The 26,148-nt window shown below is 33.7% G+C and overlaps 2 protein-coding genes across 2 annotated transcripts in view; one reads left to right on the top strand and one right to left on the bottom strand.

The window, feature by feature from the left end:
• LOC128186711 (Fanconi anemia group A protein-like) overlaps nucleotides 1–17,744 on the top strand; it is a 78,315-nt gene extending 60,571 nt beyond the window's left edge. The window contains exons 32-41 of the mRNA XM_052856568.1: nucleotides 272–328; nucleotides 843–920; nucleotides 5,879–5,979; nucleotides 6,289–6,378; nucleotides 9,541–9,607; nucleotides 10,664–10,714; nucleotides 10,995–11,143; nucleotides 11,466–11,580; nucleotides 17,089–17,184; nucleotides 17,660–17,744. Coding sequence (XP_052712528.1) covers nucleotides 272–328; nucleotides 843–920; nucleotides 5,879–5,979; nucleotides 6,289–6,378; nucleotides 9,541–9,607; nucleotides 10,664–10,714; nucleotides 10,995–11,143; nucleotides 11,466–11,580; nucleotides 17,089–17,184; nucleotides 17,660–17,728 — 873 coding nt within the window. The 3' untranslated portion in view covers nucleotides 17,729–17,744. The remainder of the gene's footprint in view (nucleotides 1–271; nucleotides 329–842; nucleotides 921–5,878; nucleotides 5,980–6,288; nucleotides 6,379–9,540; nucleotides 9,608–10,663; nucleotides 10,715–10,994; nucleotides 11,144–11,465; nucleotides 11,581–17,088; nucleotides 17,185–17,659) is intronic.
• Nucleotides 17,745–18,423: 679 nt separating this feature from the next.
• Nucleotides 18,424–22,988, bottom strand: LOC128186706 (inositol-3-phosphate synthase 1-B-like). Its single transcript, XM_052856560.1, has 5 exons — nucleotides 22,882–22,988; nucleotides 21,784–22,200; nucleotides 21,287–21,690; nucleotides 20,932–21,174; nucleotides 18,424–19,917 (listed from the first exon to the last, which is right to left on the bottom strand). Exons 2-5 carry the CDS (start codon nucleotides 22,187–22,189, stop codon nucleotides 19,351–19,353), a joined length of 1,620 nt encoding a protein of 539 aa, XP_052712520.1. The 5' UTR covers nucleotides 22,190–22,200; nucleotides 22,882–22,988; the 3' UTR covers nucleotides 18,424–19,350.
• Between the last annotated feature and the right edge of the window lie 3,160 nt (nucleotides 22,989–26,148).

Below are 26,148 nucleotides of genomic sequence, written 5' to 3'. Positions count from 1 at the left end.
ATTCCCCCCTCTCCATTGAGTATGAGATTTTTGTGAAGAGTCGAGAATTTGCTCTATAACTCTTGATATGAGGCATATATTATCCTTGTTCCTTTCACTCCTTTGCAGTGACTTACTTTTATTGTTATTCCTAGGTTATTGAGGCTTAATCACTTCTTCTTAATTGAGTTGAATGTTTTGTGTTTTCAAAGATAAATTTGCCTCACAAGTATGTGTCATCAAGTTAATTGGTATATGTATAAGCTTCATTTAATTAATTTCTCTTTTTCAGACGTGTTTGTGCAGATGTGGATATTTTCCAGCCAGAGAGGCAATTTACATGTTGCAGGTATACAGTCCATTTATGCAGTACATATGTACTATACTCTGTCCCGTGTTTTTGCTTCCACCACTTTTTGCTTGATATTTCAATAATAGTAAATACCTGTGTGCTCAAACTACGTTCATCCACTAATATGAAAAATGTCCACATTATCGGTTTTGAAACGCCCCCTCTATCGCTTCAGGTTTCAATACACATCCCAAAATTCCTGTGAAATTTTATGAGTGAAAAGATATAATTGTTCAATGAAGATATCTTGGATATATTCCCTTTCATCGATTTCAATTGTATTGCTTTCACAGGTATGTGTATTTTTATTAAAAATCATCAAAAATTGATGGAAGCAATAACTTGGGACAGACTATAAAAAAATATGCAAAATTCCTCAGGCTATGTAGTTTTGGAAATGTAAAGCAGTATCTTTTCCTCATCAAAAATAAGTACTTGTACTAGGTACATGTAATTACTGCAAGACAGGAGGATAAACCAAATGTTTATTTTGAAATTTTTGATATTGTAGGGATTGAGTCAATTAGAAAATGCTGGGGATGTAGACAGTGTTCTACTCAGATGCCCTCTACTGTCCCTATCTCTAGTAGTAAGTAACAATTTCAGGTCTTTTTAGCTCACCTGAGCTGAAAGCTCAAGTGAGCTTTTCTAATCACTTTTTGTCCGGAATCCGTCTGTCTGTCTGTAAACTTTTTACATTTGCTAAGCTTGGTGAAAATTCTCCAGAACCACTGGGCCAATTTCAACCAAACTTGGCACAAAGCATCATTGGGTAAAGGGGATTCAAGTCTGTTAAAATGAAGGGCTCTCTATCAAGGGAAGATAATTAGAATTTATTGAAAATTTGTTGATATTTTTCAAAAATCTTCTCAGAAACCATTTGGCCAGAAAAGCTGAAACTTGTGTGGAGCATCCTCAGATAGTGCAGATTCAAGTCTGTGAGATAGTGTAGACTCAAGTCTGTCCAAATCACTGTCCCCAGGGGTAAGGTGGGGCCACAATAGGGGGTGTCAAAGTTTAACATAGAATATATAGAGTAAATCTTTAAAAGTCTTCTTCTCAGAAACCAATCAGTAAAGAAAGCTGAAACTTAATTGGAAGCTTCCTCATGTAGTTTAGATTTAAAGTTGTGAAAATCATGACCCCCAGCAGTAGGATGGGGCCACAATTGGGGATGGTACTTTTACATAAGAATATATAGTGTATATCTTTTAAATTTTTCTTCTCAAAATTCATTTGGCCAGAAAAGCTGAAACTTGTGTGGAAGCATCCTCAGAGGGTGTAGATTCAAATTTTTACAAACCAATGTCCTCGGGGATAAGGTGGGGCCACAATCGGGGTCAAAGTTTTACATTAGAATATATAAAGTACAAGTTTTCAAAATTTCTTTCTCAGAAAAATACAAATTTGTGAAAATCATGACTCCAGGAAGGGTGGAGCCACAATGAGGGGGGGTTGGACTTTTACATAGGAATATATAGTGTGTATCTTTTAAATTTTTCTTCTCAGAAACTAATCAGCCAGGAAAGCTGAAACTTGTGTGGAAGCATCCTTGTGTAGTGTAGATACACATTTGTGAAAATCATTGGTGGGGGGGGGGGGGATTTACATAGGAATATAAATAGAAAAAATTTAAAATAGATATTTTGCCATAAACTATTTGCCCAGAAAAGCTGTAAATTTGCTGAAAGCAACCTCAGGTAATGTAGATATAAATTCTTTCAAATCAAAATCTTGAGGAGTAGGGTGGAGCCACATTGGGGTTCCAATTTTGCAATGGAAAATATTTTGTAATCATTTACAAAAAATGAAATGTTATGATACAGTACAGCTCACGAGTATCCCGACAAAAACACCGACCACCGTGTTTGAAAGTCCACGCTGAGCGTGGAAGTGTCGGTACCTTTGATCTATTGTTCTCTGTTACGGCCTCGGAACGAGAAAACACACGGTGCGACACGGTGCAACGCGATGCAACACGGACAGTAACACGGTGTAACACGCGGTATTTACCTGTGAAAAAAGGAGGATTTAGGAATAAAACTTATAAAGAATAAAATATTTATTGATGCACGAAAGAGAATAAAAGAAAAAGACCAAAAAAAAAAAAATAGAAATAAATAAATAAAATTTTTAGGCACGCAATTTTCAGACGTATGCAATTGTTACGGTTGATTTTTGTTGATATTAAGGACAAAAAAAATCGATATCGCCAACATAAAGGTTTGATCAATTAAAACACTAACAGTTTCTTTTCCTTTTTAAAATTCAAATACACGGTTCCATTAGTTTTTGTTTCAGTCCGTTTTTAAACGTAGTAATAATCGTAGTTACTGTAGTTTGGCAGTTTCAATAGTGCATAGAATCATAACTGTGATCTTCTCTCACTTATACTCTATTCAACGATAACAAATATAACGGGTTGTTGAAAACAACTGTACTTTCTCTAAATATATAATTATACGGCTTTATATTTCATATATTTTCAAATTTTCTTTCTTTTAGACATGTGTGATGTACTTGTCCATGTAGTACCGCACAGTACATATTCATAGCGCTTAGAGTCCGTGGATCGGTACTTGATAATTTTTTTTATTTCTTTATAAGCAACTTGGGTTTAGAAATTATTTGTGTTCCAAGAAACTACTCAGTATTGCAATAATTACTGTTTGATTGTTTAATGATCGTCATACCCGGTATAAGAGAGAGAGAGAGAGAGAAAGAGAGAGAGAGAGAGAGAGAGGGGGGGGAATACCGGTATGAGTTTAATTTTAAGTACATTTTACTTGTAATTCAGTTTAATAAGTTAGATTTATAGTTTCCATTATATTGAACCCTTTTCCCTAAAATTGCGATAGAATCTGTGCAGGCAGAGTCCACGTGCTATCCCTGTCAATCAAATCAGCCCGCGAGATAGACCACGTGCTCCTTCCATGATAAGGAAAAAATGTCGTTCTATTGTTTTTTTTTAAGTCCGCAAAATAGAAAAATGTTTAGCAATTAAGTATTTAGTGTTTGAAATGTTTAGTTTCTTCCTTCTTATATTGCATGTATGGAGTTGGAATTTAGCGTTGTAGAATCTCTCTCTCTCTCTCTCTCTCTCTCTCTCTCTCTCTCTCTCTCTCTCTCTCTGTACTTTTGTGCAATCATTTTTTAATTATAAGAGTTCTATTTGTATAAATTTAATTCATTTATTTTAGATCCATAATTTTAATAACGATTTTAACACAATGACTAAAAGTTTGTAAAGTACACGATGTAATAAGATTTTTCGTTAAAATTTCGACGCTATTTTACATCACACATATTAGATTGGTTATAAAGTAAATAAAGTTGTGTTAACTGTTTAAAATGCTTGCAAAAAGTTACCGGTATTATCTCATTCATCTTTTTAATCAATCAAGTTTTTTCGTACATACATGTATGTGTACCCGGTAAATAATTTCTTATCGCAAGTTAATACTTTGTGAAATTCCCGCATTTATAGAGTTGCTGAATTATTCTCCGGATCCACGCGCCGATAGTCTTACGTGTAGTTGTTTGTGTACATATCTACAGACAATTTTTTTGTTTGTTAGAGATTAGAAAAAATCATGGAACTAACAAAGTAGAAGAAAGATATATTCAGACCATACACACGACGGGTTGTGATGAGTTACCAAACAGGTGTCCGTGGAAAGGTGTGAATAACGGCATCTCGAGTACACCTGTTCAGACGTCCAAATATACACACAGTTAGTTGTAAATTACAATGACACCTAACAAGACAGACAATAACACCTGTTGTGTATAGAACCCAAGATGAAAGACAATGTTGTGTATCTGATCAGCTTCCGTACAGGTGTATCGCACGAGTGATTTTTCATGTGAAATCACGAGGCCATTACCCGCTATACGGAAATAAAGTTGAAAGTTATTTTATGAAATGCGGGTTTATTTTTAGTACCTGTACAATGCTTGAATATAATTCAACAAGAGTTTGTACAGGTATTTAACCATAAACTATAATATAAAAGTGATTTTTTGTTTATTTATTGCTACATAAATAGCTGAAGTCCAAATTATTCGAGTCACCGGTAATATGGGGTTGTTATTTACTACAGCACATCAACGTGTTTTTAAAAAAAACATGATCTGAAATGTTTTCATTTTTCATTTTTAATTGGTTTATGTTAAGACTGTAAATTAATTAATAAATCAGAAAGTTTTCAGATAACAGAAAATAAGACGTTTAATCTCCCGACATTTTAATCGGATCGTCAGTTACAACATCACGTGTGTTTAGAAAAAAAAACACGATTAAATTGATTTGAATTTTGATTATATATCAACTGATTATTAAATATATTTGGTGAATTTATTTCAATTTATTTAAGAACAAATGAATTAAAAGGCACCCATTTACGTCGAGTTTTCAGATCACAAAAACTTAACTCCACGTTGACAGCCCCGACAATTTTCTAGGTCCATGCAACGTGAGTCGATATTTTGTTTGAAATATGAAAAGAATCTATATGTTTCAAACCTTGTTTAGCCATAATTTATTTATTTCTAAACATACGCTATTTCTATCAAAGTCTCAGGTAACGATATCCACGGAGTAACACAGTGGCCACGGAGTTACACAGGCGGCCACGGTGCGACACGGTGCTTTTTCTTGAATTTTCCAATACACATACACGGTGTCACACCGTGTACACGGTGCGACACAGACCGTTTTCCACCGTGTTTTTTACACGGTGGGTGTCGGGATACTCGTGAGCTGTACTGTATATGGTTTTTCTTATATGCAAGCATTTTGACATATTGCTGATTTTTTCAAATTGTATAGACTTTGGCTCCTGAATGATTCTTGGGCCTCACAAGGGGTTCAGAGTTTGATGTAGGTTTATATCCTTTATGTAAACAATTGTTTTGTATCATTTTTAGAACTGCAATGCTCAACAGATGATATGACTAAAAATCATCCTTTTTGAAAAAGGACTTGATTATAAAAATAAGAATATCCAGGGTAAAAAAAAAAAATGGACTCTTACTTATACAGGACCTACATGTATTAAACTACATTGCCAAGATAGTTTGAATTATGACTCTGTTTAGCTGATTTTACCTTACCTATTGTTCCTCAGGTGGGTGATGAGGCCCTTGGGCCTCTTGTTATTATTTCTCTTCATTGCATTGTATTTATATGTACTAATTCTTTTAAATATATGTACCCCCACAGAAAGCATTTTTTATCCAATATAAAACAATCACAATGAGGCACCTTTATTTATGGTTTACATAAAATTTTTATTTATGGTAGTGGTACTTACAATTTATACATGCAATCTCTGTAAACTCCTTTATAAATCGTACAATGTTTACATACATTCTCCACAGACTTTCAGCTTCACACCACATTTTAAAGCCTTTAAAATGTATGAGTGCCAGTAGGTCCATTCCTGTCGTTCAGTTGGTCTCGGTTATAAAATGATTATCAGATTAATCTTGGTGTGTAAATTTATAAAGAATGTTACCAGTATGAGTTTTGTTATATGGTTTTAGGTTCATACACAGTTTACAAGAAACTTGATAGCAGAAATTTACAAGAAGCACACCAATCCAGGACTGGAAGCCATGCTGAAAATCACAGACTGGGTGGAAAGGTAGCTTCAGACACGGTGTACCTATATAAAGTTTAAATGTGACCTGTCCTATCTATTGTAGTAGTATATACTGATCATATTACAAAAGAGTTCACAAATCAAATCCTTCATAACATCCATGTTTTGAGTTGATATATAACAAAACAAAAGGAACAAAATCACCAAATACATGTATGAGTAACAGTTTTCAAGATTTGAATGTACGGTGAAAAATGGACCTTTACCATGGTAAGTATCACAATATTGTAATTACAGATGTTTAATATGATAAATTACATACCACAGTATTATTCATTTTGTAATTGGCAGAAGCAGGACCACACCTGCCCCATTGCCAGGTGAGCTAGATGTTAATGTCTCAATGCGAAGTGCTGCTCTTCTGTCACTCCTTCATACAAGGTGAGGAAACTGTTGAAGGGATATTACCCCATTGTGTATGGCAGGATTTGTACATTAACATTTGTTTAAGTGATGATTGCAGGTGAATGAATGTTAGGACAATTTAGTGATTGTGCAATGAAGATTCAACACTTAATTACACTAAGAAATTTTTCACGTTTTTATACATGTTTTAACCCTCAATTGGATTAAGGAGTAGAATACTGTAAACGTTTTACATTTGGCTGTGTATTCTTTTTAGTGCTTTTGGCGGAATGCGGCTTCCGCTAAATCAAGTACATCGCTAAATGCCATGCATATATGTATAAGAATAGTCATATTCAGGAGTACGCTAATTCAAATCCACGCCAACTTGTTCAAAAACTTATTTCTGCCAAATATTGTACATGCCAAATATAATACGTTTACAGTACCGTATATTCCTGCTTATAAGTCGGTATTTTGGGAGTAGAAATTTGAACAAAAAGTAGGGGTCCGACTTATAGGCATGACATACAATCAGAAAATTTTTCCACTGGGTAAAACTTCGTTTTTGGGTTCCAATTTGCTTCCAACTTTTGACTTGTGATCCCTGTACTTGACGTGTTTATATTTTAATTACTAAAAAGATAAACACATTAATAAATGCATTGAAAGTTTCAACTGTATTTCTTAAAAATATAAACAGGGTTTATTTGATAGGATCTTTTTTATTTATTTAAGCAGGCAATTATTTACGCCTGAGGTGATAATAGCTGTAGGTATAACTGTACTAAGGACAATACAAGCCAACACTGAGTGTAAGGGGCTAAATACCAACCCTAATCGGTCAGTATGGGATAAAATACCTGTCATTTTATTTCCAGTAGCATTTAAACTAGTTTTTGAGCTATAATCAAGTTGTAATGAGTGTTAAAAAAAATAATGGCGTCCAAAATCGAAAGTTACAAATTTCAAGAAAGATAACTCTGTTTACAGAAAACTTAAAAAACATGGCGTCTACAAGCGATCTAGACAGTGGGATTACAGAACAGTAATTTCTGTTGAATACTTAAAAATTAAACACTGAAATAAATGCTGGTCTGTTTAAAAAAAATAAAGATCGTTTTATAATTATTCATAATTAATTTCACCTGAGGTGATAATAGCTATATTGGTGGCTGTAGGTGGCATGTCACCTAAAACAACACAAGCTAACACACCAGTTTTAAAAGGGGCTATACTATCTTAATCAGTCAACAGGGGATCAAAATCACTATAATTTTATTTTCAACAGTATTTTAAATAGTTTTAGAGCTAATACCAAGTGTATTAATAAAAAAAAAATGGCGTCCAAAATCGAAAATTATTATTCCAGGATAGATGTCTTAACTGAACACAACACTTTTAAAATGCATCTAGAAATGATAACAGAGGGGTCAAACACCAATACATTTTATCTAGAATATAGTCTTGCTTGATAAAATGTGCTAATTTGATTGAAAATTTATAGACTGATTATCCTGAAAAAGATACCCGACTTATAAGAGGGTCAATGGCAAAATCTTGTAAATAAACTTGAAAAAAGACAACCGACTTATAGGCGAACAATACTTATAGGCGAGTATATACGGTACTCTTGAAATGGTCATAATTTTACACATATTTTGCAGAAATTTGAATGAAATTGAATGAAAATTGTTATTTTCCCCGAAATGAATTTTCCTTTTTCCGTATTTCCAAGAAAAATCAGTTCCTAATGGTGTACATAAGGTTGGGTCGAACTAATTAAATTCATTATTATACCCCCTGCAAACAAAGTTTGGGGGGTATATAGGAATCACCTTGTCCGTCCATCTGTCCGTCCGTCTGTCTGTGCAATCGTGTCCAGTCCATATCTTTCTTATGGAGAAACATTGGAAGTTCTCACTTCACACAAAGATTGCTTATGACCTGAGGGTGTGTCATGACCTTGACCCAAGGTCATTTGGGCAAGGTCAAGGTCACTGGCAGAAAAAATGCAAAATTCGTGTCCGATCCATATCTTTCTTATGGAGAAACATTGGAAGTTCTTACTTCACACAAAGATTGCTTATGACCTGAAGGTGTGTCATGACCTTGACCCAATGTCATTTGGGCAAGGTCAAGGTCACTGGCAGAAAAAATGCAAAATTTGTGTCCGGTCCATATCTTTCTTATTGAGAAGCATTGAATGTTCTAACTTCACACAAAGGTTGCTTATGACCAAAGGGTATGTCATGACCTTGACCCAAGGTCAATCGAGGAAGTTCAAGGTCATTGTTTCAAAAATGCTAAATTCTGTCTGTGTCATGTCTTGTATTAATGGAAATATTAGAAGCTTAAATTTGACACAAATCTTGCTCTTCTCAGGCCACATAAAATTATTTTTAGATTTTCATTCCCGTCTCTCTGAAAATGGCCTGCACCGAGGAAATTTTTTTTTGGGGAAAAAATATGTGGAAAAATAATAGTTGGAAAAACATCAGGCTCAGTATACCAATAATTCAAAATGTTTAAATATTAAATGGCTGCTTGACATGTGGATTTCGTTTGATTCGAGTCATGGTTGTTAACGGAAGGATGCAAATGTCCTCATGCATTAACAGTTAACTTAAAATAAAATGGAATGAAAGGATAGAATTTGGTTTGTTTACTCCTATTAGCATTAACAGTTTTAAAAAATAGAGCAGTTGTTATTCATAGAAAATGGACAGTTAAATGGATTCATTCAATATTTTCTATAATAGCAAAAATATGTGCGTTATGATTTTTTTCTTAGCCGGGGGTATCAATTGTGAGCTTGCTCACAGTACCTCTAGTTTTAAGCATGCCTGACTGTGCGTATAATAGTGTCTTAGAGGGTTCACTATGAATCTGTATGTCATGAGTTCAAATCCCGTGGCGGATTTTTAAATTTTTACCTTTCCAAAATTTTTTGAAACATATTGGTAAATATTGTAAAATTTTAATATTGTTTTAAAACATTTTAACATCTTAATATTGTAACATTCTAAGCGGTTGAAAGTATTTTAATTATAATGTATTTTGATCTACATAAATTTTGACAGATGTCCCATACCACCTTAAAATCACTTATCAAAAGGAGAATCTTGTTGAAAGCAGTGATTCAAAGCTGAGATATTTCGTTTTAACTCATTATGTTCAATGCTTGTCTTTATGAAGGTCACTTCCTTCTTTGATGGAGATCATACGAAAACAAGCCAGATCCAGTGAGGACAGGCAGGATAGAGTAAGATGATTTATAATACATGCATTCTTTCATTTCTCAAATTAATTTACATCAATACATAAATGTTTATTCTTCACTTTAATCTTATTTTGAGGTGACACTTGATGGCTTAAACTTCGATTTCTCAACTATGATCCTATTTTTTCTGTAGATTATAACTAAGACAAAAAATAATGGATATTCTGTTCCTTAGTTACTGCTGCTTCCATTTATAATTAAGGCCAAAAAACTGTTGATTTCTGTTTCTCGATAAAAGACAATCAAATTGGTTAAAGCAATGGTATCAGGTCCAATGCTTCCACACTGATTTATATTATTCCTATACTAAAAAGGGGAAAAACTCAATTTTTAACCGGGTTTTCCAACAGAAAAATCCGGTTATTAAAACGGTGAAAATAGCGGGTGGGTGGCGGGTGGCTGCCAAAAAGGTACCCTCATTGTACAGATAACTCCTCCTACAGTTTTTAAGATAGGAAGTTGTTCTTTTGCTGATCAATTGTACATAAATCAGAGGTGTACATTTGATTTCTGATAATTTATGAAAAAAATACCAGCTTTTGAACTTAATCATTTTTTGACAAAATATTGCATATAGGGTATCCTCATTGTACGGTAACTCCTCCTACAGTTTTCAAGATAGGAAGTTGTTCTTTTGCAGATCACTTGTACATATATTAGAGGTGTGCATATTGCTAGGATTTTGATTTCTGGTAATTTATGGAAAAAATGCCAGCTTTTGAACTTAATCATTTTTTGGCAAAATATTGGATATAGGGTACTCCATTTCACTGGATATGTTTGGTAGTGTTTATCATTTGGGGTTGACATGGATTATGGATACAGTTCAAATAAAAGAAAACCCAGTTTGCTGTCACATTGACAGCTTTTCACTTGTTATAGGTATATTTGTAAGAGTTTATTATATCAAGGTTCAATTGTACCCTTTGCCCATCCAAGAAATTTTTGCCTCAGATTTATTATGCTACTTAACTTGCCCTTAATGCCAGTGGCAAATTTGATTACAGGTTTCATTGTTGGTGATTATTTTCATTACAGGTGTTTGAAGGGTTTTCTGTCCTTCTTGTTGCAGAGCTTATTGAGGTCAAGGTAAAAGATATATTGTTTAAAACTCAGCATTTTATTTATAATTTTTTTTTCTTTTGTTGCTACAGGTCTGTAGCTCTACCAGTATAACTTGTGTTGACATGCTGCATAGCAACAGTGTCTTTAACACAAAAAACTTGCAATTCACTCACAAAAACTTACGCTAGCTTGTGACTAAATGAAGAGATTTATTTTTCAAGTATATACATACACTGCATGCGTTTGTGGGAATAGAGACTATTTTTTTGTAGTAAAGTCCTGATCGTGTCTTTAATAATTCCAGAGTCAGTTCTACAAGGAAGCTGAGCAAGCCTTGGAAAATCTTCTATTTTCCAAGCCTGAACTGTTGTCCTATCTGGCCAGCAACATGGGGGAATGGGAGTCGATGTTACCTCAGAATGTTCTGCACCAGATGCCTTTCACCCTCATCAAGTAAGGCTGGTTTAATGTATTTGCAATACTTTTTTGGACATATAACTCTAAAACTTTGATGATTCCTGAGCCAAACATCTAAATTAATCTTCAATTCTACGATTAAAATTGAGAAAAAATTGAATGGGGAAAACAGATTTTGTATACAGTAATATACAACAGTATTACATAGTCTTTTACTAAATTATGGGGTAAGAAAATATTATCACGCGTTTCTTGTTTATAATTTATATTTTGATGTAATGAACACATTAATAATGTGGTGCATGTTCATTACACATATCCGTAGAAGGCACAAATTGATTCATTGAATTACTTGTAGATTTCTATCAAGGAGAAAAAACACTTCTTGGCAGAGTAGTTTGACGTATTTATCATCAGTTCTCTTGTTACACAAGAAAGAAGTGCGCTGCATGGACCAACAAGTACCCTCAGAGGTATGTCAAATAATATAGAACTGTATAACGAATTTGGAACCTAGTTAATTTAGTTTATATAGTGTATATGTATGGATTCACATCTCAGTTAATAATACAGTTTCTATATATCTCGTTTTAAATAGACTAATTTTGAATGGACTAATTTTTAATATATTTGATCAGAACTTACCATCTATTCTAGATATATTACTAGAGCCAGGTACTCTTTATACAGTTAAGGTGAAAAATATAGTTCTATTCATGATCAGCAGTGACAATATTACAATAGTGTGTAAAATATCATTGCACATGTAATGCATGAAAGAAAACAAAATTAACAAATTTTGTTACTAAAAATCACTATTTCCATAAGAAGTCTAGATGAGAAGTGTTCATATTCATACGTAAGCTGCCTCCAGTCTTTTTCACAAAAATTTAGGTCATTTTTTGATTGACAATTTTTTCACTATAGTCTGTCCCAAGATATTTATGCTTCACAATTTTTTAAAAATTTAATTCTATATTTATAAATACCTCTGGGTTCAAACAACGTTCATTTAAGGAGGCCGACTTTAGTTTGCATTGCGCATGTTTTTGCGCATTCTAATATAATACAGTTGTTTTATACTTCTTATGAATTTTTTTTGATATCATTTATAAAATTGAACACAATAAACAAAATACAGATAAAAATATTTAGATTTTTGAAGGAAATTTTTATTTTTTAACACGATTTTTACGTTGTACAGTAGGGGAGCATTGCCATTGCGCTTTTATGACGTTATGATAAAATGAAGCTTTGTAGGAGTACGTTATAAGAAATAACATAAAAGAAAAAGTAAAAATTGTACGCTGTTAAAATTTTATGTATAGAATGATGCTATCCTCGAGGATATTTTCCTCATTTTTGGAATGAATCCATTATACCAATCATCATTCGTGATGATCCAAATATATAGCAAAATTTGGTGCATTTTAATATTTTGAGATGGCCCCCATTAAAAACCAGACGGTAGAATTTTGTGTTTTTTACTTATAAGGTAGGAAATGATATTACTTATCATATATAACAATTTGAGAAAAAAAGCTATTGTAGTATTTTTTTAAACTGCTTTGATGTGCGGAAAATGACAGTTTCCTATATATTCCTATAGTAAATGTACCTCTATTTTGAGATGGTCCCTAAAAAGAACCAGACGGTCGATTTTCATCAACTTTCGCATATAAACTAGAGTTGGTTTAAATTACATATGGTCAAAAAATACAGAGTTATGCTATTGTAGTTTTTCCGCAAAAAACCCCAAATCGGCCTCCTTAATGGTCTGAAAAAATCCTAAGATTTTCCCTTTGAAATGCTCCCAGTAGCTTGTCAGGTTTCAATACACAGCTGAAAATAAAGTGTATAGGGATTTTGTATTTCAAAAGAAATGAAAGTACTCAGATGATAACTTTAAAGAATTGTGCATGGTATCTTGAGTGACTAACGAATGGAGAAAAGATGTAAACTTTTTCCATTGTAAATCTCCTTAAGAAATCTATTTTGAAATTTGAGTAAAAAATGATAATGTGTCAATGAATTTAAGATATCTTGGATATTTTCCCTTTGAAATTCATTGATTTCAATTGCACTTCTTTCACATGTATATGTATTTTTATTAAAAATGTATATTTTCATTAAGAATTGTCTGATTGTGCTGCATAAATATCATGTGGGACAGACTATAATTATACCCCCGCAAACGAAGTTTAGGGGGGTATATTGGTTTCACCCTGTCCGTCTGTCCGTCTGTCTGTAGACGCAACTTTGTCCCCCCTATAGAATTTTTTATTACTGCATGGAACAGTTTGAAAATTTGTACATATGTTGAACACCATCTGAAGATGTGCACCTGCAATTTTTTTTAAGATCAGACAAGATTTAATGATTTTATGACAGTTTTCATTTTCCTTATTCTATATATTGTACACTAATGTTGAAAAGTAAGGGAGGTAATCCTTACAGATTTTATTAATTAATTAATAGAAAACACTCTAAAATATATTTATATAAATACATCCAGATGGAGTTTTTTGTCTTTATGTCTTAATTAATAAAAAAAAAATTATTTTTTATAAGTATTCTATCAACTGACAATGCAAAGTTTTTGTTTGTCAATGATAAATTCTTAGGAGCTAATGAGAACATCAAAGACAAGTGTGGCTGAATTCATTTGTCCCAAGGGAGCCATTATTTGAGCCATGGCTCAGATGGAGCATGTGTTTAGGGGAAATTGATAATCTGTAAAATGGGTGATGGTTTTGGGGCTATTTTAAAACTGTTTCATGTAAACCAAAAGGTCTATCATTATAAGGAAATAAATAATATAATTATTAATAAAGAAGTTAAACTATTTTTAGAGGTTGTTGAAATTTATTTGTCAAGTAATTTGATGAAGTGACCCTATTGGGCATTAATTTAAATGAAATTCAAAATTACTGATATGATTGTAGTGTTTTGGCAATTTTAAAATTGTTTGTAATATTAAATTTTCTTTTTTACATATTTTTACATAGTATGGTAATTATGGTAATGTTTTGGGAGTTTATTAAATTTAACAAACTCATCAAAGAAAATCATAGTCCTATGGGATCAATTTTCTGATATGGAGTTCAATTGTGCCATAGGAGAAAGTGAGGAAAATTTGAAACAACTAATTGCATCTGTCAAGACTCTTATTAGAAAGATATTGAAAGTTTTATCAACAGAAGAGCATTGCTTGGCTACCGGTATTTCTATTCACTGCAAAGGGAGGGGTTATTGTCATTTTGTTGGTTTTTCCTTAAATCAATTAAATTAAAAAAATATATCATCAAAAACATACATTTGTAAATGTATTGCTGTTATAGATATGTTTTTACAGTGAAATTCTGACAATTTTGATTTTAATTTTTCTTTGTTAACTTTTTTTTTTTTTTTTTACAATTCTAGAATTTTTTTTTTTTATGTGTTCCAAACCTTAATTATTATTCAATTCAATTATTTGTCCCATTTGAAATTAGCCTAGCGGGGGTATTAGTCCCATTAGGACAGTTCTAGTTGAATATTGCATTTATTATATCACTTTAATGATAATTGTTTGTGAGTTATCACAGTCTCTTTTCCTGTTATTGTTGATTTTGTTAGAGTGGGTGTTTTCTTTTTAATAATGGAATGAATATGCAAAACCTCCATCATATTTCTGATTGCAATCGTGTAGACTGTTTAAGCACAGGTGTTTGCAGTGTTTGCTAGTGACGATAGACTGGTGGTCGTATTTATACCCCCGCAAACGAAGTTTTAGGGGTATATTGGTTTCACCCTGTCCGTTATCTGTCTGTCTGTCTGTAGACGCAACTTTGTCCCCCCTATAGAATTTTTTACTACTACATGGAGCAGTCTGAAAATTTGTACCTATGTTGATCACCATCTGAAGATGTGCACCTGCATATTTTAACCGGGTTTTCCAACGGAAAAATCCGGTTATTAAAATAGTGAAAATGGCGGGCGGGCGGCTGCCAAAAGGGTACCCTCATTGTACGGATAACTCCTCCTACAGTTCTCAAGATAGGAAGTTGTTCTTTTGCAGATCAATTGTACATATATCAGAGGTGTGCATATTGCTAGGATTTTGATTTCCGATAATTTATCGAAAAAATACCAGCTTTTGAACTTAGTCATTTTTTGGCAAAATATTGCATATAGGGTACCCTCATTGTACGGATAACTCCTCCTACAGTTCTCAAGATAGGAAGTTGTTCTTTTGCAGATCAATTGTACATATATCAGAGGTGTGCATATTGCTAGGATTTTGATTTCCGATAATTTATGAAAAAAATACTAGCTTTTGAACTTAGTCATTTTTTGGCAAAATGTTGCATATACATGTAGGGTACTCCATTTCACTGGATAAGGGTTGACATGGATTATGGATACAGTTTACATAAAAGAAAACCCGGTTTGCTGTCACATTGACAGCTTTTCACTTGTTTAAGATCAGACAAGCTTTAATGATTTTATATCAGTTTTCATTTTCCTTATTCTATATATTGTAATATTGTACACTGATGTTGAAAAGTAAGGGAGGTAATTCTGTCGGATTTTATTAATTAATTAATAGCATTAAAACACTCTAAAATATATTTACAGGTGACACTCGATGGCTCGAATTTTGATCTCTCGAAGTTCTTGATCTCTCGAAATGAAATCACGGTCCGAATTTTTTTCTCTATATAACTAAGCAAATTTACTCTTGATCTCTCGAAGTAAAACCTGGGTCCCGTTATACAGATTTCATTGTTTTTCACTTTTGATAACTCGAATTGGTTGCCGTGTACACACGCGTCCACATGAACCCCAAGGGGCTAGAGTGGTAGTGTTAATTGGTTGATTTTGTAAGTGACACTACTCTTGCCTCCTTCAAAGGGTAGATAAGTAATTTGTAACTGATCTATTTGTGAAAATTACAGTATATTAAACCAGAGACATAAATAAATAATGTCTCTGATTAAACCTCTCTTCACTTAAAATATTCTGTGAATATGAAAACCTAATATACTTAGAAGTTTTTAACGTGAAAAAAGAACCCACTTACTAACAACACAATTCAGTTCTGTATTGTTTAAATTGAAGTAATGTTGAAAATATGAATGGAATCATGTTAGACTATCCTTCCATGTTATAAATACAAACTTCCAGGTACTATAACTTTAGGACCTAAATGACCAGAACAAAAATTTTTGGATTTTTTTCAACTTCTCTCAAACTCTTTATCTCTCTAAGTTTAATCCTGGTCCCCTGAAGTTCGAGTTATCAAGATTCACCTGTATGTAAATACATCCCGATGGAGGTTTTGTGTATTTATGTCTTAACTAAATTTATTTTTTATAAGTATTCTATCAACTGTCAATGCAAAATTTTTGTTTGTCAATGATAAATTCTTAGGAGCTAATAAGACCATCAAAGACAAGTGTGGCTGAATTCATTTGTCCCAAGAGGGCCATTATCTGAGGCATGGTTTAGATGGAGCATGTGTTTAGGGAAAATTGATAATCTGTCCCATTTGAAATTAGACTTGCGGGGGTATTAGTCCCATTAGGACAGTTCTAGTTGCTACAAACATGAAAAACTACCTGGTACATGCACCAGTTTATTAATAATTTCAGAAATTTTAACTGAAAGAAAGGCTGATCACAGTAAAAATACAACTAAAAGATGAATATGGCATTCATTAGTAAATGGGGCAATCCCGTTAATTTATTTTTTAACTATTCTGTCTTTTAAAAGTATAGTACATATGTACAGTTAAACTTTGATATCTTGAGCACTCATATCTTGAATACAATGGATATGTCAAAGTGAATTGTAAGTCCCAACTACTTATTTTTTAACTATTTTGCCCTCGATATCTCGAATACTCAGATATCTAGAAGTTTTTAATAGTCACATCTAGTTCGGGATAACAAAAGTTTGACTTTAGTTGTTTATACTTTGTGTGTTTTTAATTCCAGAATTTAATTCAGATGAATGACTGGATTGATGTGATTGGATTTGTGAAAGGGTGTTTTAACTCTGCAACAAAAGCTCAGCTGAAGAATGTGACCAAGGTAAGATAGGAGAAATAACAGGTCAGGTAAACGTCAAGTTATAGTGCCCCACCCCCCCACCCACACACACACAAGGGTACAGGGTTTTGTTTGGATAAGCAAGGAAATCTTTACTAACATTGGGTTGGGTTGCAATTGCAATACGGTAGATTTCACTACCTGCTGGTGATGTCATTTTTCAAGATACTTGCATATGTGGGTTATAATTCTCCATCCTCTGAACATTCATGGTTGAATGGAATAAAATATCTGAAAAATTTCAGAATACCTGACTCATTTATTTTCTTGATCCTTTAACACCAGATGAATCTTGTTTTTTAGCATATTCTAAACTTCTTCTGTTGGTGTATATTGCAATATCGTTTAGAATTACCATTCTTTGTATTCCTATGTGGCTTGCATCATACTCAGGTGACTGTTAAGGCCCTTGGGCCTTATTATTGTATTCATTATAATAATGCTCTTCTATCTGCAGGAATTGTTGAGTGACTGTGGAGCAGACATTGTTTTGATGTACAAACAAGCAATCGCAAGAGAACAATAAAAAAGTTAGCAATGTCTTTTTAGTTTTCCTGTTCATTTACTAAATGTGCTAACTACCTTCATTAGACCATGAGGATAAGTTTTTGAATCATGTGAGGAAATTTCTTTAGGATGTCAGTAGGAATATAGAAGTAAATTAAATGACCTTGGAGAAGAATTGTGTCCCATACATGTATGTACAGCAAACATCAGAAAAAGTATTTGATAATGAGCAGATAAATATAAGATTACAATTACCATCAGATTATTTGGTAAATTGGTTTAAGTGAATTTAAAATGCTGCTTATACTATTTCTGATAACTTGATTTGCATGATAAGAGAAAAGGTTTTAATTTTAAATTTGTTAATAAACCCTTGATCCCTGATTATTATAAAGCTTTATTTTCTTTTATGAACATTTTTGGTCCTCTGACTGAACTTTTTACATTAATTATTTCTTCTCCAGAACCAAGAAACCAAACTTTGAACAAAGCATCCTATGGAGAAGGCCTTTAAGTTTGTTCAAATAAAGAGTGAGCCTCCCTTCCAAGGGAGATGATTAAGACAGAACGAAAATTAAATGAGATAATTTAAAGATCATCCCTTGAAGGTACCTCACTAAACCTTGAAATACATTCTCAAATCAGCAGAAAATTACCTGACTATGATATATATCATGATGGATAAGAAATATATAAGTCAAATAGGTGAAGAAAAAAAAATTAGTTTTGGATAAAAATTTTATTTTCAAAAATTAAATTAAGTAAATATGAACAAAAGCCCCAGGCGGACTCAAAGTCATGATATGCGCTTCACAAGCCCGCTAATCTTACCACTTAGCTATGGCGATATTTGACCAAACAGATTGATAAAAAATGTTAACAAAACATTTGAAACACCATCATGTGACGTAGTCTCTAAAAAAGTACAAGTCTAGGTGTGGTGAGGTACCTTAAGACTGATATAATCTGTAATATCCAAATTACGTTTTAGCTTCCTGAAAAAAGGTACGTTTATGTTACAAAATAACACCCCGAGTCCGCAAAGAGGGGACCCTAATGGGTTAAAAGTTCATTTTTTAAGTAAATGGAAAATTATTCTTTTAGAATTCAGTTTATTGAATAACATGAAAGACGAATGTTATTTAATCTATAAATCAATCATAACATGCCCTTCCTTTCGTGAGTCTTTTAAGGAAGGTCTGTCATATACATGTATTTATAATTATTGTTTTGTACCTTAATTTATTGCCATATCCAGTTTTCACATTGATGGGTTTTTTATTGAAGTAAGAATTGAAAATTGTTTGCACTGTGTAAGAAAACAAACATCATGATGATGAGGATAGTGTGTTCTGGTACTGAAGTCAAAGAAAGATAACTCTGTTTGATTATAGCTAGAACAAACAAAATTGGAGGGATATGTACTCTTCAAGTCAAGCATTTTATGTATTGGTAATATAATACGATGTTTATTTTAATGCAGTGATAAATATAGTCCAACAATAGTCTAGAATCAAAACAAATATGCATATTTGATTACTGGCGGTCAGTCTGCAGTCCTTAAAAAAAATCAGAACTCTCCAGGCTTAATTAAGTTAACAGCAAGTAAATACATGTATATATACTCTTAACATTTCATTATTATTTTTCACAGTCTGTATCATCACTCTCACTCTCTTTAGGAATGTCTTTGTCTTTCTTGGACACACGGGTCTTTGGGATGACGATCGTTTCCGGTCTGTGCATTTTGTACTCCAGAAGCATGTGGTTAATGGGAGAAAGTCCGATACAGGCCCGGAGAATATTCTCGATACAACACCTCTGTCGGAACAACGAGTTGACCACGGGGGTGCCGCGGGGAACAAGGGGGGCTTTACACATGTAACTCAGGAAAGATAAGACGGAGTTAAATTTCTGGAATTGGGTCTCGTTTCCCACTTTGAACTGGATCCGCTCACACAGTTCAGCCAGGACAATGAGGTCAATGATGAGGGGACTGGCCAGCAGCGAGTCCTCGCACGTGTTGTGGATGACCAGTGTGTTGGTCCCTCCCATCATTATCTCGGACGTGTACTCGTCCATGGCCCTTTTGCTGTCCCCCACGTGGGGCACGTACTTGATGACGACACAATGGTCGGGAGTCTCCCCTTGGCTGTACAGGACTCTGTTGGAGTTGACCATGTCATCTACCACATTGCTCTTGGAAATCTAAGTTAGAAAGAGGGGACACAAAAATCAAAAATAGCTGTAACTGTTCTTTTATTTAGTATAAATCTTACTTGATTATTGCATTTGAAAGGGATCGAATTACAAGGGACAGATGTTAACATCTTGCACTGATTATTTCTTCCGTCTTTTTTTCGGGGGGGGGGGGGGGGGGCAAAGAAGTGCCCTCATTTAGATAAAGTGAAATTAATGGGTTTTAATTCAAGAAGCCATCTATGAATTTCATTGGAATATTGGCCATCAATTGAAATTGATTTTAAAAGTGTTTATTTGTATTTATGGTACCTAAGCAATGAGGTTTAATTAAAATGTCCCAATCGACTTTAAACTTTTATTTGAGGTTAAAATGTAGAATGTTTATTCTATGTCTATGTCTATGTTTATTTTAGTCGTTAATACATATGAAAGTCGAAATGTTTTACAAAACTAGCTATAGAGCGAGTTAATATTTTGCGAAGTAGGGAGTAGGGGTAAAAGATCAAAGAAAAATTCAAAAGGACATCTTGTATATGGGAGTGAGAAAACAATTAGTTTTAAAAAGATTAGCGATTTTTTTAAATTGCCAATTAACTTTAATACAGTCACATTATATAAAGTACGCGTGGTCATTTTATTTAAAGTACGCGTGTAAATTTTAAACCGCGTTTTCTGTCGCCATCAGACTACTGGGAATTTAATTAATACGTTGTAAAATATCTCGCCTATTGGCTGTTTCATAAAGTTTTGTATTGTTTACACCAGGTAAAGATTTTTGTTTGTCTTGATGTAACATTCCAGGGGGAAAAAATTAAATCTATAAAAGGCTGCGGTCACTTTCTTTGGGAGGATACAGGTATATGCATGTAGTTGTTCTTTTAAATTTGATTAAACTTTGTGAAGTATACTCTGTCATTGTACATTTACAATTATCTTATTTATATTCAACACGTTTGGAAGACGATTCAAGTTACGGTGACTGTTACCTCTTTAGAGCGAAATGATTTAATACTTTCTTACCTCTTTAGAGCGAAATGTCTGTGGAGCCGATAGGTTCTTCCCATCATTGTTTCCTAGGTGATTATAGCTAACGATGGACCTCGGCTTGATTCCTGCACTGACAAGAAAATCTACCAACACCGATTTAAGTTTCGTTTGTCCTGATTTGAAATCATCCCCTCCAACAAATACGCATTTTTTCTCGGCCAATTCCAGACATCCAGGTACAAACGTATTCTGAGGAGAACCGTTTATAAAAGAAACCTGTCGACATATAAAAGAAAAAAGTTGCATTTCCAACTCGTTTCGATTTATTTTGCAAACTGAAAAGAACTATTTTGATGCTGAGGTACATCCGAAAAGAGCGGGTACTTACACCTTCCAAGATGGAGGCCACCGCGAATAGAGTTGAGGGTGAAACTTCGCTCTCATTGTTGCGGATGCTGCTAATCAAATTTTCTGCCGTGTCGTTCACTCCAGGTATTATTTCCGAGAACCTCTCGGTGTTAGCAGTCCACAATACGATGACCTTATCAACACCGCTGGATTTCTTAAACTCCCGGATATCCTCTCGAATTTTCGTCATCATCTCTTGCTTGCTACCTGTTAGGACGTTATCCGCCCTCTCGGCTTGGTTAGCAGCAATGAATTCTGGTATGTAAATCGACGGCCGAGGTTTGAAATTCTCCATGTAAGGTTTAAGTTGTGTTTGTAGATTGTAATCGAGTACTCTTGCTCTCTCCATTGAATCTGCCAAATTCTTTGAAGAAATGTCCCAACCTATAAAATATATTATTGAAAATCAAATGAAAAACCAAAGTTATCAAAAGTTTTCTGCAGAAAACTTTAATGATATATAATTTTGACACTCACCGTCCAAGACTAGGTCGTCTGGGTCGACCATGGGGAGCAAGGATTTCATGGGCACATATACCTCTCCCTCTGGGCCTGTTCCAAGTAAAACTGTGCTAGCCTGAGTGATGGAGCCAAAGTAGTTGGGCTTCTGTAAGCCGTCTTTGGTCGGCCAGTCTATGTTGTGCTTGTTTGCCAAGATGGTTGCTGTAATAGTGGAGCCGTTGTTTCCGCCCCATCCCACTAACATGACGCCGAGTTTGGGAACTCGACGCTGTGTTCGGAATAAATACTCGGTATCGACGGGAGTAGCGGTGATATTTCCCGAGACGTCTCTGTCCACTTTGGTGTTCTGGTAGACATACTTGGACTGTATAAAGTCACTTGTGTAGGATACGTTTGGACTATTGACTTCAATTGTTGGCATCTTTGGTTCAGCTGAAATATTAGATGTTAGAATTCATTGATTATTTTTGTTTGTTCCGTCGGATATAGCATAATAAAATTTCTGAAATAATACAGCATTCCCCATGTTCGGGAAGGGTAGGTGAGAAAAGGGAAAGAAAAAAAAAAGAGATCATGGTTTAGTGGGTGGGAAGATGCTTGCTTTCTCCATCAAAAATATTTCCGATAGATAATTTTGAAATGCATTGGTCAAAATAATTTAATTTGTAGATTTTTACACCGAACAAAATGAATTTATAGGTAGGTCGTTGGTCCACATGTAACATGTACCGATAGATATCGATCGTTTTATAATAAATCCGAGAGACCCGAGTACACGAGCGGTAAATACAAATCGGATTATTAGCTGATGTCGGAGGACATTTAAATACTAACTAAAGCAAACGTTACGAAACCCAATATATCAATATCGGTATTCAGTACCTGTGTGTACTAGTCCTAGAGCTGAAAAGAAAATCATTCTGAAACAGTTTCATCGAATGAACACCATTAAAGTTTTTTATTAATTCAGAGAATTTAAGAAAATCTATTATAACAATTTCATGGATTAATCACATGTGAAGGCACAAAACGAGGTTTATTCATTTTTAATATAAACTTCAAGATATATTGCCATCCCTCTCAGTTCTAGTTAATTAATAAGAGCACACCTACCTGCTTGCTACGCTGCCGTGCCTGTTGTGTTGTGTATTACCGTGGCTTAGAAATCCACGCGTGCGAGATCACGCCACTTTTCTTTTTATAGATTTCGACTCATGAATATTGATCATGTGACGTCGAACTCTGATGAAAAATTGCGTTTTTCGAAAAAACACAAATGCACACAGATATCACGCATTAGGGGTATGCTACCTAATGATTGGGTTTGCCTGGCAGAAAAAAATATTAAAAATATATACATGTATTTACTTTTTATACTAAATTGCATATGAAATATTTTAGCGGATTTTAAACTTACGGTAAATAAATGATATTTTCATATCAAATGTAATTAATCAGTGGCGATGAAAAGGTCATGGGACATGCATTTGATTTTATTAGATTTATTGATTTAGACTTCTGTTTACATTCGCCGTCATTGTTAAGGTGTGCATACTAGGAGCACGATTTCACATTAAGGTTATTTTAAAATCCGAACGCCAGAAACCGCTTAGAAATACACACATTGAAAAAGATTATTTATGAGTCGTCGGGATTATTCGTAAAGACTGTAGGGTAAATCATATCAATGCAAAATCATACCACTGTCAACGCTTTTGTTTATTTATTTTTACCACCCAACATCTTCTATTTATGATCGATTTATAAAAGTCTAAAGTCTAAGATACAATGTATATAAATGTTAGCCATTTTCATGATAGTGAAAAGAAGTAATGTTTTACTACCGAGTTATTCTAGGATCTCCGAATGTCTTTTTTAAAACACTGCTTACAAACCAATAAATGTCAAGTTAATTGTGTTTGACCAAGAAACCCATTGAATGGACGAGGTCAGAAGTTCACAAAAAACCGGTAATACACGCATCCATTAGCAAATACCGGTAGTTCATCGACAGCAAGTCCATTGACAGCGGATGTCTTTATTCATGTCTACATTTCAAGTAATTTATAATATAAAAGAGTATATATACTAACAGTATGTAGCAAATAGGTTTTGATTCTGAAAAGAGAATGATTTCTACCAAAGAAAAATCTTGCGATTTCTTGCTACTGCTTGGAAAAACTGTTAGCGGGTGTTTTTCAAATAAAAACCAAGAGCTTTATGATTTTATTGCGGGTGATAAAATCGAAATGTGGAGAAAGATAAATAACTTTTCTAGTAAGATCATACAAAGAAAGTAGTTTATATTTTAAAAACTGTTTCGAGTTGGATCATTTAATAGCATATGAATAGTGGTGTTATTAATGTTTTATTCTACTAGGCTGATATGTACAAACAGGGATGAGAGCTAGTACATGTAACATCGTCAGTGATAATTTGGAGGTACCTTTCCTTCCTGTTTTGAGTTTATCTTAAAACAAGGAAGTGGAAATTGATTGAAGGGGAAACCTTTCCGATTCGTGCGAAAAGTACACACTTCCATCAAGTTCTTCTTGCCTTTTTTTTTGACTTGAAAAAAAATGTCTCAAATTCCAAGGTGCATGTGGGTTTGATTTGTTACAACCTTATCCGATCATATTTCTTTAATTTTTAGATAGAGAGATTTGTAACAGTTAAAGTGATAAGTTCGAACCCCCTATACTTTAACCGATTCTCCTGTCACCATAAAAATCCCCTATACATTTACATGTACAGCAGGCCCTAGCTCTGAGTAAAGGGACGTGCCAAATTTTACGTTTTTTTTATATAAGCGATTTATGTGTCCAGATAACATATCGGATATATGCATGTTTCTCGTTCATAAGAAAGACAATCACAGATGTGGATTAGGCGACATTGAATATGAAATCCTTCGTAACATAATGAGACAGAACACATTATGTACGGCTTTCATCTAGGTTCATAATTTAGAGATTTAAAAAAAAAATAAGATTTAAGTATAGATATATTTCCTACACATAGCCTTAATATATAATTAATTCTTCAGGTTCCAGATCGTCAAGGAAAATAATCTTGCATATTTGTTTCAAGGTTATTGTTTTTGTTCTCAATGCGTTAGTTCAGCATGCATATAATGCATTGTAAAGTGACATTGGAAGAACTTACCAGTCTTTCCAGAATTTTCAGGAATTTTTCGGACGAATAATTTTTACAAACGCAATTTTCAGGCTCTTTTAAGTATATCACGCAAAAGAAACGTGGGAATTGCTGTCAATTTATGCTTATTGATACGGGATTTCATTGTTTGTCATCGTTAATTTTGTGTTATAAAAATCTAGAAGTGTGGTATAGATTACTAAAGTATTATTTTGCAATTTATCTATGATACGCCTTATAGCTATGCATGCTATCTGCCAAATGCCAATAAATATGAAGAAGACAAAACGAACTGAGCCGAGATGGTGCCCAGTCAAGTTCTAGTCACTTCCAGAGTTTTCTTTCTTTTTCCAGAATATGACTTGAATATGATATCATTGTATGTAAAAGGGAAGGGGAGAAAAGAGGTTTTATTGTTGCGTTTCAAGCGCTTAATGCAGGATCGCTTCATACACCAGTGTACATGCATATAAACTTGTCATGATCAGTTGTCACATACTTACATTGTTTAGTAACTCATCATTAGAGATCATAAAATAAAATGATTTGCAAAGTTAATTTGTTTTTCTTGGTCAGGGAGTGAAGATTAAGTAATGTTACATTTTGTCTTGGTGGAAATAAAGAATTGTTTAATTCTTAGAAAATAAGAATCCCTTTCAAAAATGAATCCAAGATCAGTTCGTACTAGAACATTCTGAGCAAGTGGCCAATTAACTACGGCGCTTCACAACTCGTTCACTAATTTCAAATTTTTAGATTTTCACTCAAAACATTTTTTTTTACTACTATGACTGGGTATGTCCTTATAAACATTCCGTCCGTCTGTCAGTCCAACTTCTTTTTTTCAGAGAAAATATTCTTTCCCTTTTGCAGAGTTATAATCAAACTTCACCGAAGAGCATCAGTTGGAAGAGGGTGTGCATTGACCTATAACTATGAATCCAAGGTCACGGTTGAAAATCTTTGTCAGGATCTTGCTTATTTTTTCTCTCCTCTTGGTTCAGTTTGGCTCATAACTTCTCCTTCAAAGCGGCTTTGTCCGATTTTATATAAAATTTTGTGTACGCTTTTAAACGATGGTTTATATGCTAAGAATTTGTGTAATAATTAATATTGCAGTAGTTTTCCCTGTCGATTAAGCCATATTTCAATGAAAAAAGTTGTAAAAAGTATGTTCACAAAACAAACGACATAAAAATGGCATCGCGTTATTTCGTCTTTTAA

This window comes from Crassostrea angulata, chromosome 6 (assembly GCF_025612915.1).
Source record: "Crassostrea angulata isolate pt1a10 chromosome 6, ASM2561291v2, whole genome shotgun sequence".
Classification (NCBI taxonomy): domain Eukaryota; kingdom Metazoa; phylum Mollusca; class Bivalvia; order Ostreida; family Ostreidae; genus Magallana; species Magallana angulata.
The sequence above is the reverse complement of the archived record's forward strand: the minus strand, read 5'-3'. Positions and strand labels throughout refer to the sequence as shown.

What these genes read in the sequence shown, in the direction of transcription:
- LOC128186706 (XM_052856560.1), bottom strand. Translation starts at nt 22,189, where the DNA reads ATGCCAACAATTGAAGTCAATAGTCCAAACGTATCCTACACAAGTGAC. An exon ending in TGGCCTCCATCTTGGAAGGT is followed by an intron (nt 21,175 to 21,286) that starts GTAAGTACCCGC and finishes ATATGTCGACAG; the next exon opens with GTTTCTTTTATAAACGGTTC. An exon ending in AGACATTTCGCTCTAAAGAG is followed by an intron (nt 19,918 to 20,931) that starts GTAAGAAAGTAT and finishes TTTCTAACTTAG; the next exon opens with ATTTCCAAGAGCAATGTGGT.